The sequence below is a fragment of the Cryptomeria japonica genome, chromosome 3 (genome assembly GCF_030272615.1).
Source record: "Cryptomeria japonica chromosome 3, Sugi_1.0, whole genome shotgun sequence".
Classification (NCBI taxonomy): domain Eukaryota; kingdom Viridiplantae; phylum Streptophyta; class Pinopsida; order Cupressales; family Cupressaceae; genus Cryptomeria; species Cryptomeria japonica.
The window spans coordinates 235,197,879-235,215,326 of record NC_081407.1 but is presented as its reverse complement, the minus strand read 5'-3'; the positions used below and the strand labels follow the sequence as shown (position 1 = coordinate 235,215,326).

Here is a 17,448-nt window from a genome sequence, read left to right as displayed (position 1 = left end):
TAAATATCGAATCCTACTATTGTCAATCTTGAAAGGGATAGGACAACTGTCATCTGATCAGATACCAGCTACCAATGGTTTAACTTATTGCAATGAGCTGTTGTAGAGTTCTCATTTGCTTCAAAAGAGATCTCGTCTTGGTCTTTGTATACAGTGTGTGATACTAATGGATTTGTCCCTTACATTAAAACTACTTACTCAGACAATACTAAGGTAGTTCACCTCTTTGCATCTAAGAAGTAGATTGTTTTTTAGATTTTTATGTCAGAAAAAGAGAGGGGAGGCTAAGCAAACAAACATATTCATTCACAACCAAAGATTATTGCAAATTGACTGAATTAGTTTTCATTTTATGCCCGTGAATTTGCGATAGAGATCATATAAGACACGTATAAGTTTGACTGGACTATAGAAAATTTGATTGGCTCAGTTGATTCAAATAGATATTAAAAATGGATTTAGTTCAATGGAAAAGAATGATTTACATCTTCTGATGATAAATCATATAGCATGGCAACACCCACACCCATATGCGAGAGGGAAGAAATAGTTTTTATCATTAGTAACTATGACTTCGATCTCTGATGCATTTCAAGGTGAATTGCACCTATGAAAATGGTTCTTACAAGAATGTACTTCAATTAAAAAATAAAGAATTATATAGGAGGAAAGCTACAAATTAGTCAATCTTCAAAGTTGTGGAAGAGATTTCCACTGCAACCTCCATCAAATAAAGATATTCTGAGCAGCAGTGACAATGTTGCTAGACTATCATACTGAGAAAAGAAAACTCCTTTGCATGGTGCAAGAGCCTGAATCCAAGTGGCCCTACATTGATTGTTCTTACACTAGAAAAAGAATCAAGCAGAAGTTATATTTTTATCTTCCACCCTATTGAATGATGCTCTGGCATGTCTAGGTTTGCAGCTGATCTTGTTCGTTGTCTTTTCTGACAGGGACTCAGGTAGAATCAAGCAAAAAGTATGTCTTTAAGTAGAGCAGCTTACAAAAGCTGGCATAGAAAGGCAAAATTCCATTTATACAATTGTCCGAGTTCCCGAGTAAAGATTCACCTAGCTTGTTGCTCAATGAAGTCTAGACAAACTACAATTGTTCCCCAATCAGATCTAGGCCAACTGCAAGAAAAGAAAACCCTTGAAAGAGCAAAAAATAGAAGTGAATCCCTTGAGAAGTCATAAAGCTCCTAGCAGAGGCAGTTAGGAGGAGAAAAGCAAGAGCCAACTCTTTTTTGTATTTCCGATTACGTTTCTTCTTTGGTAGTTGTTGAAGCTGATGTACATTCAAGTTGTTGAGCAATTGCAGGTCTGAGTCTGAAACACCACGATGATGCTTTCCCTGTTCTAAATGAGGATCTGTCTCTTCTACCAATGCAAGTAAATCAGATTCTGATGAACGGCCTAACTTTTTTGTTACAACCCATTCATACGCACTACCAAGTTGAAACAGACCAGAGACCATAGCATTAAATTTGGTAACAGACATTGTGTTTTCGAACATCAGAAAAGGGACAGCAAAAGCTGCAGACCCTAGTGAAGGAAGAATGGTCAAGAATGACATGAAGCTAGGCAGATAGCAAACAACCCAATTAGGCATTTGAGTTTCTGGTAGGAACATTGTTATTGGAAGGATAATGCAGAAGAGACTGAACGAATAGAAAGGTAGGATAAGCTTCCTAAGCAGAAAGAACAGGACTATTAAGTTTGTCTTCTTCCAAAAGCCAATCTGCACAAAAACAGATAAAGGTAAATCGGTAACGAATAAATGATAATGCATATAAACCTTGATATCAAAAATTGGAATAACTATCAACTATTGTGGCTTTAAGAAAATGTGACTTTGAGAACTAAAGAACCAACCTTTGAACGGACAATATCTGGAAGACATAAGCGAAACAATTGCATTGGACCAGAATGCCATCGGTGCTGCTGCTTCTTATATGCTTCGTATGACTCTGGAAGCTCACAGAGACACTGAACAAAGAAACATACATATTAGATAAGGATATCATTTGCCAAAACGGCATATCAGTTACAGGGGCCATGAAAGAACACTGAAAGGATGCATTGGGTTAAAAGGTATGGGCAAAGGCAATACCTGAACATCATTAAGGAATATGAATTTCCATCCATTAAGGTGAGCACGCACTGCAATATCCATATCCTCCACAGTAGTTCTCTCTAGCCAACCTCCTGATTCCTCAAGAGCTTTGATTCTCCAGACACCAGCAGTCCCATTAAAGCCAAAAAAGTTAATGAACATCCCATTGACTTGCTGCTCCACTTCAAAATGGAATGCTAGGTTAATATTCTGGAATCTTGTTAGTAAATTTTCATCCTTGTTAACAAAGGCCCATCTTGCCTGCACCAATGCTAGCTCATCATTGCCCTACAGACAATAAAACGATTCCATAATAAGTAACAACCTAGTACATAAAAACGTAAGACATGATCCCTTCAAAGAAAAGTAGATATATTTTTTTCAATGGACAGACCTTAAAATGTGGAATGGTTTTCTTCAAGAAGTCTGGATTAGGTTGGAAATCTGCGTCAAAAATGGCAACAAATTCATAGTCCTTCACATAGTCACATTCCATTGCTGACTTAAGATTCCCAGCCTTATAGCCAGTGCGTACTATTCTATGTCGATACACTATAGGAACACCCATGCGCTTCCATTTTTGAACCTGTGCAGCGATCAATTTCTGCACCTCCATATCATCTGAATCATCAAGAACTTGCACAAGCATTCTCTCTTTTGGCCAGTCTAGATTACAGACTGCTGCAATAGATTGTTGATAAACCTGCATCACAATACAGAAACAATTCAACACCATCCAAGAGCTCACAATGTGGATTGAAAATGGAAAAACATAGGAACATGGCATGAGCAAAGAAGTAATCCAGAAATTATAACCTTGAACAAAGAACAGTTTATGCAACTCATAGCAAAAATTAAATTAATAATCCCCCTAAATGAGGGCAATCAAAACCTACAAATGGTTGAGGGATCTGGGCAAAGAATGAGGGTAGAAATTTAGAAATTAGAAAGCAGAAAAATCATTACCACTGTTGCTAACAATTAAAACCAAAGAATCTAGTGAATATCTGCATCATCCCACCAAGGTTATACATACTTTTACAAAAAGTCTCGACATACCTCTTTCTCGTTGCACATTGGGATCTGGATGAGGACCATTGGATAAGCCCCATTGTTGCCCTGCTCCAAATCAGTTCCAGCTTCCAACTCATATTTGGGTACCGGTTTGATCTTCTTCAGCTTGATCCACAAATAACCCAGGCATAGTAACAGTCGATCGATTGACTGGATAAGAAACAAGATGATGCATATATTGGTCATGTACTGAAGTGGGCGGGCTAGATAGTTTGCCCTGGTGTAAACCCATGCCATGTATATTGAATGGACAAGACCCTCTATGCCTTCAGATGATGGAAGGTGCAAATTTTCTATACCCATAGATGATGGAAAGTGTAGACTTGGCCGAGTGAAATGCCAGCCTTGTGAATAAGCCACCATTTCCAAACCTAACATCAAAACTGAAAAGACAAGGAAACCCTTGATAATTCTGTATAGCTTGCTCCTGTGAGAAAATTTGTCTCTGTCATCAGTATCCTGAATGAGCCGTTTTCTGATTGCAGCTAAAACTGTCCAAATGCCAATAGCAAGCCAAGCAACAAATCCTGCAGCCTTGTGAGCTTTGAGAAAAAGGGCCCATGAGAACTGTTTGACATTTTTACCCTTACCCTTACCAACCTGAAAATTGTCATCTTCGGGGATCTGCAATTCAACCATTGAAAAATTGGGATTCTCCATTTTCAAAACGACAGAGTTGCCCCTGCGGTTCTCTTTGCCCCACCAGTGCACAAAAGCAAAATTGGGAGCCATGGAATAAACTGTTATCTTTTGTTTAAACCACTATGCCAAGTTCCAACAACCAAAAGCAAAAAAAATGTCCACAAATAAATGATCCTAATCTCCTCAGCTCATACCCAATACATCTGAATCATTTAAACCCAAATCCAAGTTGCAGAAAAATGTCTAGCAAATTACTTGGGTTTAAAGCATGGATCACAATGGCTAACACTCAATTCCAGAAAAATTTCCCCGCATTTTATTTGATTAACAATACCGACTCTAATCAGTTAATTCCACAACCAATTACAGAAAATGCTAAGCAAAATAATGTGAGTATAACATTGGTCATTTAAACCCACATCAAGTCAAGCTGGTCATTTAAACTCAATTCCAACTAGTTTTGGTGACTTGAAATCACATCCATTTGCAGAATCCCAACAAATTATTCGGGTTTGCAGCTCTGGTACTGATCACTTAGGTCCACATCCAACGACAGAACATATACCTGTTTTCAAAAGCACTGATTTTAATCAATGATTCCAATATACAATTGAGAAAATAAAACAGCAAATTATTTTAGTTCAAAGCATTGATCCTAATCACTCAACACACATACAAATGCTGCAAAAATGCCCGGCAAGTTATTTGAATTTACAACCCTGAACCTAGTCAGTTAAATGACTTCCAGTTCCAAAAAGAAGTCCAGCATTTTATTTTGAGTTGTCAATACTGATCATAATATCGTTTTACAACACTGGAGTGAATGGCTTAAACATCCAATCAACTCAGATCAAAACCCACTACCAACCACAGAACATTCACATTATTTGTGATCCTGATTTCTAATCACCTATATGGATTTACAGCATTGTTCCTAATCACCTAAAAACACAAATCCAATTGATTCAAATCACTTGTACTCATATCCATTAAATCCCAATCATGACAAATTTAAATCCATATCCAATTAGTCCCTAACACTTCAAATTTAAAACTCTCGTCCTGTCAGTCTCAATCAGTTAAAAAGATTCATCCACGTCAAAATAATGCAGAAAAATGCCCAAAAACATTACTTCAGAGTATTAATCCTAATCACTTCAACCTGCATTGCTGATACCAGATACATTTCAAAAGGTCATTAAGAAAACTGAATTTTATTCAGAGAAGAGCACAAATCGCAACACACATCCAATCCAACCAACTCAGTTAAACTCCAACCCACATCCAAATTGGGGGAAAACGCCCAAAAACAATACTCGGATTGACAGCTTTGATCCTAATCACTTAAATCGACATTCTTGAGACCAAATATACTTCACTGCAACTGGATCATTAAATTCACATAGTGGAGACCAGATATATTTCAAGTGGGTCATTTAAAAGGCGTCTTTTCTACAAGAAAGAAATAGAAAAAATGCATGGATTGCAACCCACGCCCGATAAATAATCTTATCTCAATCACTTTTAAGTCAGCCATCATCGAAATTACAGTAAAAAGCCCAGCAATACAATCTCAATCACTCGGGTTCACAACAGCAATCCTAATAAAACACTTCAACCCACATTACTCAGACCACATGATCTCTGCACGGAAAACCTATTTTTCCACAATCTTTAAAGAACCACAGATAATCTCAAGTGCTCACATTCTACACTCACAGCTCCCACAAAAGCTCTAGAACATGGACAAAACCAGCAGATTCAATACCCAAAAGACCCCAAACAGGCCATTGCCAAAGACTACAAATATGAAAAAGAACACAACAATGTAGTTGTTCAATGCCCTGAAAACACAGAGCAATGCCCCTGTTATAAACTTCATCACATGAAAAGGATGCAGAAAGCTGACATACCAGACAAACCCTGCTCAACAAATGCGGCTGGCTCCTCACAAGAAAATGCTGCTCTGCTACAGACTGCTCATAAAGCCCATCTCCTTAATCCATTTATGCAGTCCTGCCACGGCAGAATATGCTGAAAAACGAGTAAATAAATAGACCAAAAAACTCATTTGCTGCCTTGTTTTCAACTGAACAACGCGGATAAGAGTTTCGACGATTCCCGGCACTTTCATTAGTTGAACACGATCGGTCAACAAAATTTTGAAAAAAGATGTATCGAATCCAGTTATTTTAACACTAGGAAATTTAAAAAGTTCTCCATCTTTCCTCAGATTTGGTACTTTGCGACCTGTACAGCTATATCCCTACAAACGCATGTAACTAAGCGCGTGATGTTAGATAGTGCCACGCTGGCATACTACTGACAGTGACAGCCGCCCACGGGCAGCAAGAAATTCATCGTGTTTTTTGCTGACGTGGACCAGCTTGCCGACTTCGCGGAACGTCGGTAGTGAGCTGTCACGCATGCAAGTGACGATACTGCACGTGGGACCCACTGCAAACGCCGTTAACGCCGTTGATTTGGCTTTGAAAACCGTAACGTCTTGGGAAGGCATTACAACGTGGTGGGAGCCGCTCCGCTTACGTTTGTCAACTCCTGAGCGTAATTTTTTTTGCATTTTCTTTTCAAATTTCTAAGATCGTACCATATATTTTTATTTAATAAATACTTTTATTGCTGAAAACTAAGGGGAATAAAATGTTTGCAGGTATTTCTTACACCACCTATTATTCTATGGAACGAAACCTTAGGATTCTTTTTAGGTCATTTTTTATTTATTTTTGAGATGGACAAAAAACAACTGTTTTAGGGCTGATATGCAACATAAGCCTAGGCTAAGATGTTACGTGTACCTTTGGGCTTATAATATATTATGGACCCAAATAATGTACCCTTGTTCTAAGAGGCGGCTTGGACTATTAGGGGGATTTAGAATTAAATTAACAAATATGAGGTTTAGCTTGTAATATGTATGAGGTCATGATGATAAGAAGATTTTTTTTTTCTCTCTCTTGTGACAACCATTTGAGATGGAGTGCAGGGTTTATTTTAAGTCCTCAGTGGAAAACATCTATATCACACAGTGTATGCATTATCAACTATAATTGTTAGGGTGGTTAGTGTTGAGCCTTATCTAGGTTGACAGTTATTGGCATAGATATATTGACATGTTTTAGATGTATTTGAAAGGTGAAAATAATTTTGAGGAGAATGGAAATGAGAACAGGGATGGGGAAGTTTGAGATGAGTAATAGTGTTTTGTTGTTGTTGAAAGGTCTTTGTTGTACTAGGACAGTGTTAAGAGTCTTCTATATGGTCAAGCTTGCTAGGTGGCTAGATTGTCATTATTATAGATCATGACAATATGTCGTCTTCACAGTGTACATACAAGCATGTTCTCTTTTTGTAATATTTCTTTGAAGCATTTTTGGTGTTATTTTCTTCTATTAGTTGTGGAAGGTGTCACCTTCACCCATGAGTTATGGGAATTAGTCTACTATTTGTAAGATTGTTGATAAATTGTCTAGTTAGGTAGGAAGTAGGATTTGATATTTGAACATGTTGTAATGATTGAGAGATAGTATTTATAGATTTGAAGATTATTGAAGTTTTAGTTTAATTTTTTGTAAATTTATAGTTTAATTTTGGTAGAAGTAAACATTTTTAATTTAGTTCTTTTTAATTTTATATGTTGCTTGTGTAAGGTGGTTTATATATTAGTTTTATATTGAACCATGTTTTAAGGGTGAATTAGGGTTATTATTGTGGCTCTTGACATGACTTTTTATGATGATTATTGTGAAATGTGGGAAAGATAGCACTTAAGAGAGCTCAAAAATTTGTACTTGGGGTCTATGACGAGGTAAAAACCTTAGTAGATGTTTCTCTATTGATAGATGTTATAGAGTTGATTTGCCAATTGTATGCAAATTATAGTTTGAGAGACTATTATGTTGGTTATTACCCTTTAGAGCAATCTTTGACAATCTAATTTAAGCAAACTTGGAAAAAATATAGTTTGAGAGACTATTATGTTGGTTATTACCCTTTAGAGCAATCTTTGACAGTCTAATTTAAGCAAACTTGGAAGCCTCAAGAAATTAAGCTTACTATTTTGGTATTATATTTTTTGACACGTGATTTTAAAGTTTTTGAGCAAGCTTCACTCAAGACCTCAATTGGGTGGAGCTTCTAGATTTCCTATATTCTATTTGGCCTTTTCTAATGCAAATCATCAAGCCTTTAAGGTGATTTCTAATTCACAAGCTAATAAAATAATTATTCTATGGGTTGTATTGAAGTTGACCTCACCATTGACCTCAATGAATCTCTAAATATTTAAGCAAGTTTGTGATACTTAATGTAGAAGGTGACCTACATTAATCTCTCAAAAATTTATTCTAGATGTTAGTCCTCTAACCATAAGAATGATTAGGGATCGGCCTCCTATCCCTCATGATGAAGACATTGGGGGGATTTTTAATTAAATTCAAAAATATGGGGTTTATCTTGTTTTTCTTTCTCTTGTGACAACCATTTGAGAGGGAATGCAAGTTTTATTTTAATTTGTGTAAATTTATGGTTTAATTTTGGTAGAATTATTTTACATGTTGCTTGTGTAGATGATGTAGATGTTTATGTATTAATTTTTATCTTTTATCATGTTTTAAGGGTTGGTTAGGTCTATTATGCCTCTTGACATGAATTTTATAATGATTGTTTTGAATGGGGGCAAAGAGAGCACTTAGAGAGTTTGATAATTTATTCTTAGGGATTATGATCCTTATCATGCTTAGATCATATGCTTACATATTATGACCCTTTCCATGCCCATATATGTTTGTCTATGATATTGTTTACATCCTATTTGTCCCTATACAATCCTAATCTAATTATCCTATATTTTGCCTAAATTGGGGGAAAGCTTATTACACATGTGTTGATGTCTATCTTATATTGACACAATTCTAGCCTTGCATCTATGTTTATTTGGGTCTTGTCACCCACCTGTATTTGGGCAACCTTACATACACACCTTCATGATTATCTCCTACCTGCGTGTGCTTACAATTTTGCTTTCCATATATCCTTTTGATTAATATATGATGTTAGTCATCCATATTTACTAAATGCTTGATGTAACTGCATAATTCTTATCTTACATCTACGATTATTTTTGTTTTTTATATTTGTGTATATTAGAAACAACCCTTTACACACGCTTTGATAATAATTAATATATCTAACAATATATTTTATCATACTTAAATGCTCTCCTTTCTTCTAATTCCTTACATCTTATACATAATTTATTAAAAAAAAAAATTTAATAACATTGTTGATATAAATACAATCAATTATTCTGATGATGAATCACAAAGTGTGATCCGAAACGTTGATGCAAAAAAAACATACACAATCTAAACTAAAAGCAACAGTACTAACTAATACAAATTGTAGAAAACTAATGTTTTTAAATACAATTGTAATGATGTAAGTATGATAATTATGATCATTATCATCACCTAAAAGTTTTCCATCCTCTCTTTTTTGCATTCACAAGACGTAATTTCTTTGGATTCTAATATTTAAAAATGAAAAATCTCTCAAAGTGCACTCTAAATTTAGAAAATAGTTCAAACATAAAATTGATGGACATCAAAATTGTATTCCCTTTTATTTAACAACTGTTCACATATTTTTCAAGTAAATCTATTTAACAGCTGTTTACATCTTTTTCAATCAAATCTATTTAACAACTGTTTACATCGTTTTCAAGCAAATCTGAAAAATTATGGTGACTCTTATTTCACTTTACATATATTTTAACCAGTTCAAATGAAAACCATTCTTTGTGGAACTCATTCTTTTAACAAGTCATTATTAGTAACAACTCATACATTTGACTCCACAAATGGAAATTGTAGAGTGTGGACTAATCTTTGTTTTCATTGCACAGTGAGAGAAATGGACGTCACCCATTGTTTTTTGTTTGATATGTTTGAATATCTCATTGTCTGTGTATTGAGGCAATCATTGAGTTGATGATGTAACTCTGACGTCAGCAAAATTGTTTGGTGTTTGAATCTCAACACTCCATATGGGCGGCCTTTCTACATCCAACCCCACCATGGTTAACTCATTCTAATGCTACTTTAACTCTGCTGTTTTTTCCTCAATAAAATAGAGCACATAATAGTTTTTAAAAATTTGTCTCCAAAAAAATAAACAAAATGGAATCATGTCAATTTGTTGTTCAATACAATGAATAAAAAGGAGCCATCTCTCATAACTGTCTATTGTAAAAAAAAAATAGATGGTCTTAAAAAACAAAATAATTTCATCATTATCTAAATGAAAATGATTGAATTGTAACATCATTATGTTATTGTAATATGATAATGATAATTAAGTTGTAATGGTGTTTGTACTAGTTGTCATACACTTTGTAAATATCAATGTTCAATTTAATTAAGACATTGTAATGTGTTCATATGTAAAAGGTGCCTTACTTGAGGTGGCCCTTTATGCCACATGTAATAAGTATTATGGTGTACAATAGCATGCAAAAAGTAGAATAAACCCTGGACTAGAAATTTGGGAGTAGTGTTTAGGCTATATATGATAGGGCCTTTCTAAAGGGAAGATAAGTCCAAATGGAGCATGAAAAGTTTATTTGAAGGTTGTTGGTTCACCATGATGGGTGTGTATTAGATTTTATGTTTTGATTTGGGGCACTTACATGGCTATAGTTATAGTTCATGGTTTTGGAAATTATTTATGGTTTTTTGTTCAAACTGGTCTATAAATTAGATTCATTCATATTACGCAAAGGGTTACATTATCAAACTTTTTCTTAAAGATATAGTTAGTGATTAGGGCTAGGGAGTGGTATTATGTCAATACTAATACATCTATTAAAAAAGTTGGATTTAATGTAAGCAAGAAGAATAGATCTATTTAGAGATTGCATATTATGAATTCAAGACTTGACTAATATGAGGATTACCTCAAAAGATAACGAAATTCAAAGTAGATGTATTAATGATTCAATTCCACTTTAGTTAATTTGAACATATTTCAATTCTCTTTTAATTTATTTTCAAATTTATGTACTATTTTATGAGGATATTAGCATTATTTAAATATCAATCCTTCTCTCTATTATCACAAGCATATGAATAATTCATGAGTTAACTTTATTTTCACATTTGAAGCAATTAGGATGGGTCTAGTGTATTATAACGAGGAACATCATACACAAATTAATCAAATATATTAAATGAATTAGCTACATTAAAGGAGCCTACACATGTTCTACTTGGACAAAATTTGGAACAGTCTTATTAATTTAGCTCCACTTAATCCAATGTATATTTATTAAATCAAAAAATAAACATGGATAAATATTTTCTTATCATCATAAATGGATATCTATACTTAAATGTATTGAATTCTAAGATTAAATTCAAGACCTTATAGATGCAAAATTTATACATGTTGAGGATAATCATATAGCATTGCATGATGGTTCTTCTACTAATTAGTATATCATCATAGTATGCTTCAAGATGACATATATAGTCTTGTAGGGGCATTGGTTTCAATGATATACTTTTATCTCACTATAATCATGCCTAAAGGGGATTAATTTATCACTTAGATAGTGTCACCTATCTTTCTCATTGCTAATTCAATTTTGGGCTTTTGATTTCATTTCTTAGATTTACGATTGTGTTTTCATGCTCATAGTTAGCATGTGGATGACACAAAGACACCTTTAGTGGTACATGTTAATATAAGTCACTTTGAATATGTGTGGTTCTTGTTATCACTTCTTCCTAAGTTGTGTGTGTGTGTGTGTGTTTTTTTAATTTTTACATAAATACAAATGTATAATATTAGAACAATAAGAAACAATACAACAATATGAGTCATATCCTATATTAAGAATACACGCCTCAAATTGGACCTAAAGAAGTAAAATATCTCATTATTACAAACGTTTGATGATAATACATGATCGATCCAAGGAGTAGTTGATTGGGTTGAATTATATATTTTAGGTTGATTAAATGGATGGATAATATTAGATATAATGAGATGGAGGGTTTGTCATGTTTTGTTTTCAAAATTAGAAGGAAGCCAATTTTCTCAAGGAGTCATAGGAGATCAAGGGTCAAGTCTATTGCTTGAATCATACACAAGAATTATAGGAGGTCAAGGATCAAAGTTTCCTCTCAGTGTGTGTCTAGAATTTATCGAAGGTTAGGGATTGGAATTTTTTCCTGACACATGCCTTGAACCTATCAGAGGTTAGGGATTGGAGTTACTACCCAATGTGTGCCCAAAAATTGTTGAATTTTGGGGATTGAGGTGTATGATTGACACATGCCCAAAACTTGTTGAAGCTTGAGGATCGAAGTTTCTACTTGACACTTGTGAAGGAGTATTATATGTCAAGGTTTGGGGTTGTAGCCCAAAAAATGCGAGGTTGAAAGGGAAGGAGAAGTGCGAGACTTTGATGGGAAAATATTGTAAGGCTTGTAATTTAATATTTAGGATTCAAATTTGGGCCTTGGTGCCATTTTGACTCTTGGTTGAGTAGTTTGATATTTTGTGTGAAGAATATATAAAGCTCGGTTAGTATCTCAATTGTGGGTATCCATGTTACTTTATTCAATTTTTTGGACACTTTGTGTTCAAGTTTTTGTGTGGATGAACACCCATAGGACATGATGATCAATGGACAAAAATCCATAGGTTACTTGAACGAAATGACAAAAACCCTTTGGTTCTTGAAGGACGTTTTCATTCAAGGAGTGCATTAGATCTTCAACGATTTGGAGGAGGGTTTAGTTAGTTTGTGTGACCATTGTTTGTTATTGTTATGTGTTTTTGTTTAATGACTATCATAACAATCCCTTGTTGTAGAGATCTAGTTAAAATCAATAAAGTTATTGTTGGAGTTTCAAATTATTTATGTAATTTTACGTGTTGTTGAATGTAATTTATTTTACTATTGGATATAATTAAAAAAGAATGGTTCACTGAATATTTTTGTTTATGTTTCAAATATGTTATTTATTAAAAAACTTGGAAAAGGATATTATAGTGGTATCATAACACCTTTCCTACTAGTTTGTGAGCATGTGGTGATGCAAGTTCATGCAAAAATTGATAAGGAAAGAAGGTACTTGCATTTAGGGAAACAAGAAAAGAGTTACCTATGGGGAATAGAAATAAGGAAGACCATTTCAAGGAGATTGTTAGGATTGAAAATAAAGATCTCTTTAGAGATTTAAATCTACTTTAGGGAGTCTATGGAAGTTATAGTAATAAATTTGAAGGAGATGGATAAGGTAGTAATGAGAATAAAGAATAATAATATATATATGTTCCCATGATAAGGTGATGAAAGGATGAGGTATCACATTTAATATAATTTCATAGACTCAACCATCCATTAGGAAATATCTCTTGAGGAGTATTATGATATCATAAATAAGAAAAGAAACAAAATGTATATGGAGGATAAGCCAAAATAATCATTCTTGAAAGAGGGAGAGCTCCAAAAGATGGAACTTGAAACAATGAAGAGTACACTAGAGCTAAAATCTCAAGAGGAGATCAAGAAAGAAGTTGTGATAGCAGATAAATAAGTAATATCATAGTCATAAGTTGAGGAAGAACAAAAGTGTTGGATATTGCTTCTACTAGGATATGTTGTTGTCATTGATGTCAACATATTCCTGTGTTCTGGTGTTGTTGAGAGTTGTTTGGTGTTCCGGTGATTGCATTGAGATGATATGGATGGTTTATCTATTTGGGATGCTAGAATACTTCATTCATTATTTGTTTCAATGATCCAAAAGTTTATTTGATCATATTAATTTGATCTAGTTTTTAGTTCAGTCTTTTTGTGCAGTGGTTGGCAGAGTTTGGTATTTGATCTGGTGAGCTCCAGTATGATTAAATATTTGGATGCAGATTTGGGAGAATGTTTTGGATTTCATGTGTATCTTCAGTTTAGATGGTTCATGATTTGGTGCTTCGCAAGTTATCTTTCTAGTCTGAATTGATGTTGTTGAGTATTCCTGTGAGCTAGCATGTTGATCGATGAAGATTTGCATAAGTGGTGTTGGTGCAGCTATTGCAGATGGTTCTAATGTGATTGTTTGTGTTTCCTGATCGTGTCCTATTTTCTTTGGAGTCCGCATTGATTCTTGTGCGTTTTCTTGGTGATTTTACTGATTCATTGATATTTTTCGTGTTATGTAGCATTCTTGATGGTGTAGCGTGTTGCGGTTGATCTTGACGAGATTTTTCGATGGTGTTGCATGTTTGAAGATTTGATTTAGGTCCATGATATTTCATATATGTCATTATATTGGTCCAATGGCTTATTTATGTATCATGAAATGTAATTTTATAATTGAGGTTTGAGGGTTTGGTCGACCTTGTAGTCAAGGTTGATGATTTGTATAAATAGGTGGTATAGTCATGTAATTTGAGTGTCGATGTGGTGTCTTCTTTATCAAAGAGTGGTGTATGTGTGCATAAGCGAATTTATCCTTCGGTGTGGGGTATTGAGCAGAGATTGTTGCAGGGCAGACAAATGTGCTTAACTGAAACTGTCATCGGGCATAAGGAGATGCTATATTTGCAATTCATGTAATCTAGATTGTAGTATGATCATTATTGTAAGGTACTGAACCTTCCCTGAGTTTTGCAGCCTTCTAGGTCATCTTATTTTGAGCTATGAGCTCTAGGCGGTGTGCCCGAATGCATGTGCATTCCCCATTGTAATATTTATAAATACTACTACAGAGTATCATCTTATTGTGGGTAGGTTCCCACCATGGTTTTTCCCTTAACCGAGTTTTCCACGTCAAAATATTGGTGTTATGTGTTGTGGCATCATTTTTGTTATCTTCATTATTGTTGTTGTTAAGATCTAAGATTGTGCTTAAATTTCTTTAATTTGGTGAAAATTGATTCATCCCCCCCCCCTCTCAGTTTTCCTTCTTGGTTGTTGCTAACAATTGGTATCAGAGCTAGATCCTCTGGAAGAAGCTTGATCACTTGAGGAGATCCGGGATGGCAACTTATGTGTTCAAGAAGGAGGGTCCCAGATTTGATGGAAGCAATTATACTGTTTGGAAGGACTGGATGGAAGTTCACTTGAAATGTCTTGGAGAAGAGTATTGGAAGATTAGAAAGAATGTTTACGATGTTCCTCAAAATGGACTGGTTACTGCTGCTGAGATCAAGGATGTTTAACATAACATAAGAGCTAAGGAAACATTGTTGAGTGCCTTGACTATTTTGGAGGTGACTAATGTGATGGTTTTGTAGACTGTACATGAGATTTGGAAGAAGCTGGAGACTTTGTATGTAGGAGATGCGCAAGTTAAAGTTGCTAAGTTGCAGAGCTTGAAAGGGAAGTATGAAGCATTGAAGATGGAAGAAGATGAAAAAATATCAACCTTTTATGGCTAAGGTGAATGATCTTGTCATGAATATCAGATGTGCCAGTGGAACCCTTGAAGAAGATGAGATTGTTGCTAAGGTGTTGAGATCATTATCCGCTGCTTACAAACATAAAGTAGCTACTATTGATGAGATATGGAGTGTGACTACAGTGACTAGCGATATGTTGGTTGTAAAGCTTACTGCATTTGAGTTGAGCAAATTTGGAGAATCACATGGTAAATTTGAATCTGCATTCAAAGCCTCTGTATCCGGGAAGCAAAAGTATGATCTGAGAGAAAGTTCTTGTTGGGAATCCAGATTTGAAAGAGAGAAGAGAGAGATGGAAGAGCAAGAAAGAGAATTGGATGAGCTTGAAGCCCTTATTGCTTGAAGATTTTCTAAAGGAGCCGATAAGTATGATGGAAAGTTACCTTTAAATTTTTTATCTTGTAATAAGATAGGACATTTTGCTTCTAGGTGCCCTGAGAGGATTCCTAGATATGATAAGCATGATAAGTATGATAAGCCCTATAAGTCCTACCGGAAGTACAAAAATCAGAAGAGATGCTAGTATGTTGTTGATGAAGGTGTAACAGATGAGGAATCAGAGAATGGGAATTTAGAAGATGAATTTGTATTTATTGCTATCAAGGAAGATGATCTGGTATTAGTGAATCCTACAAGCTGCATTGTTGAGGAGAAATTTTTGGCTTCTAAGATTTAAGAGAAAGATGAATAGGTGATTGATAGCGATTGTTCACATCATATGACAGGTGATAAAAGCAAATTTGTAAGTATGGAAAGTTATGATGGTGGAATAGTGAGATTTGGAGATGACAAAGCTTGTGTGATCCGTGGTACAGGTTCTATATCTTTCAATGGTAAGCATGATATTGATCATGTATTGTATGTTGAAGCATAATCTTTTGAGTGTTGGACAAATGGTTGACAAGGGATATCATTTGCAATTCAAGAATGGTAAATGTAAGATCCTAAATTCCTCCAGTATAGAAATTGCATTAGGTACTAAAACTAAAGTTAATATCTTTCACTTGAATGTTGGTGAAAAGAGTTGTTTGATTGCTCAGATTGATGAAAGTTGGTTGTGGCATAAGAGAATGTTTCATGTTAATTTTGACTACATGGTAAAGATAATCTCTACTCAAGCTGTTAGAGATTTGCCTAAGATTTTGAATCCTGCTAATCCGGTATGTAAGGAATGTCAAATGGGAAAGCAAACAAATTTTTTATTTAAGAGTAATCTATATTCATCTAATGGATTTCTAGATTTGGTTCATACTAACTTATGTGGTCCTACTAGAGTAAGAACCATGCAGGGAGAGAGATATTTCATGTTGTTGATTGATTACTATTCAAGGATGATGTGGGTGACCTTTCTAAGGGAGAAATCAAAAGCGTTGGAGAAATTAAAGATATTTAAAGCTAGAGTGGAGACTGAGACAAGATTGAAGATGAAATACTTGAGATCTGATAGAGGATGAGAATTTACATCAAGAGAGTTTGATACATTCTATGAGAGGAATTGAATTGGAAGACAATTATATGCTCCTAGAACCCCTCAACATAATGGAGTTGTTGAAAGGAAGAACACAACTATCTTAGATGTTGCAAGGACTATGATGATTGAAGGAAATAATTGCATAGATCTTTTGGAGAGAAGTTGTTAGCACTATTGTTTACACATTCAACCGGGTGCATATTAAAGGTGATTCTGGTAAGACTCCTTATGAGCTATGGTTTGGTCATGTTCCTATAGTTAGATATTTTAGAATTTTTGGAAGTAAATGTTATATCAAGAGAGATGAGGATATAGGAAAGTTTGATGCAAGATGTGATGAAGGAATCTTGTTAGGATGTTCTACTAAGAGTAAGGCCTACCGGTGCTACAGTAAGAGATTGAAGAAGATGGTTGAAAGTGCAAATGTGAAGGTGGATGAGTGTCTTGGAAAGTAGATCAGAGCATGCGAATATGATCTTGGTGATGAAGATGTTGTTCCTAAGCCTATGCAGACAGAGATCTTGAAGTAGATTGATCCAGTGGAGACAGGTAATCCAGATATTGCCGTTGTCGGTGAACAAATTCAAGAACCTAAAAATCAGAACAATCAGAAGACATTGAGGTATGTTATATTGAATCATTCAGAAAATCATATT

The 17,448-nt window shown here is 34.7% G+C and overlaps 1 protein-coding gene across 2 annotated transcripts; it reads right to left on the bottom strand.

Moving 5' to 3' along the window:
• Window positions 1-430: 430 nt before the first annotated feature.
• Window positions 431-6,027, bottom strand: LOC131074403 (probable xyloglucan glycosyltransferase 9). 2 transcript variants are annotated; one of them, XM_059218198.1, is made up of 7 exons: window positions 5,748-6,027; window positions 4,140-4,399; window positions 3,178-4,075; window positions 2,513-2,821; window positions 2,116-2,406; window positions 1,878-1,991; window positions 431-1,743 (listed from the first exon to the last, which is right to left on the bottom strand). In XM_059218198.1, the coding sequence occupies exons 3-7, from the start codon at window positions 3,922-3,924 to the stop codon at window positions 1,105-1,107; spliced, it is 2,100 nt and encodes a 699-aa protein (XP_059074181.1). In that variant the 5' UTR covers window positions 3,925-4,075; window positions 4,140-4,399; window positions 5,748-6,027; the 3' UTR covers window positions 431-1,104. The 2 variants fall into 2 exon arrangements, with proteins under 2 accessions (XP_059074181.1, XP_057867012.1); XM_058011029.2 differs by having other exon boundaries at window positions 3,178-4,399.
• Window positions 6,028-17,448: the final 11,421 nt, after the last annotated feature.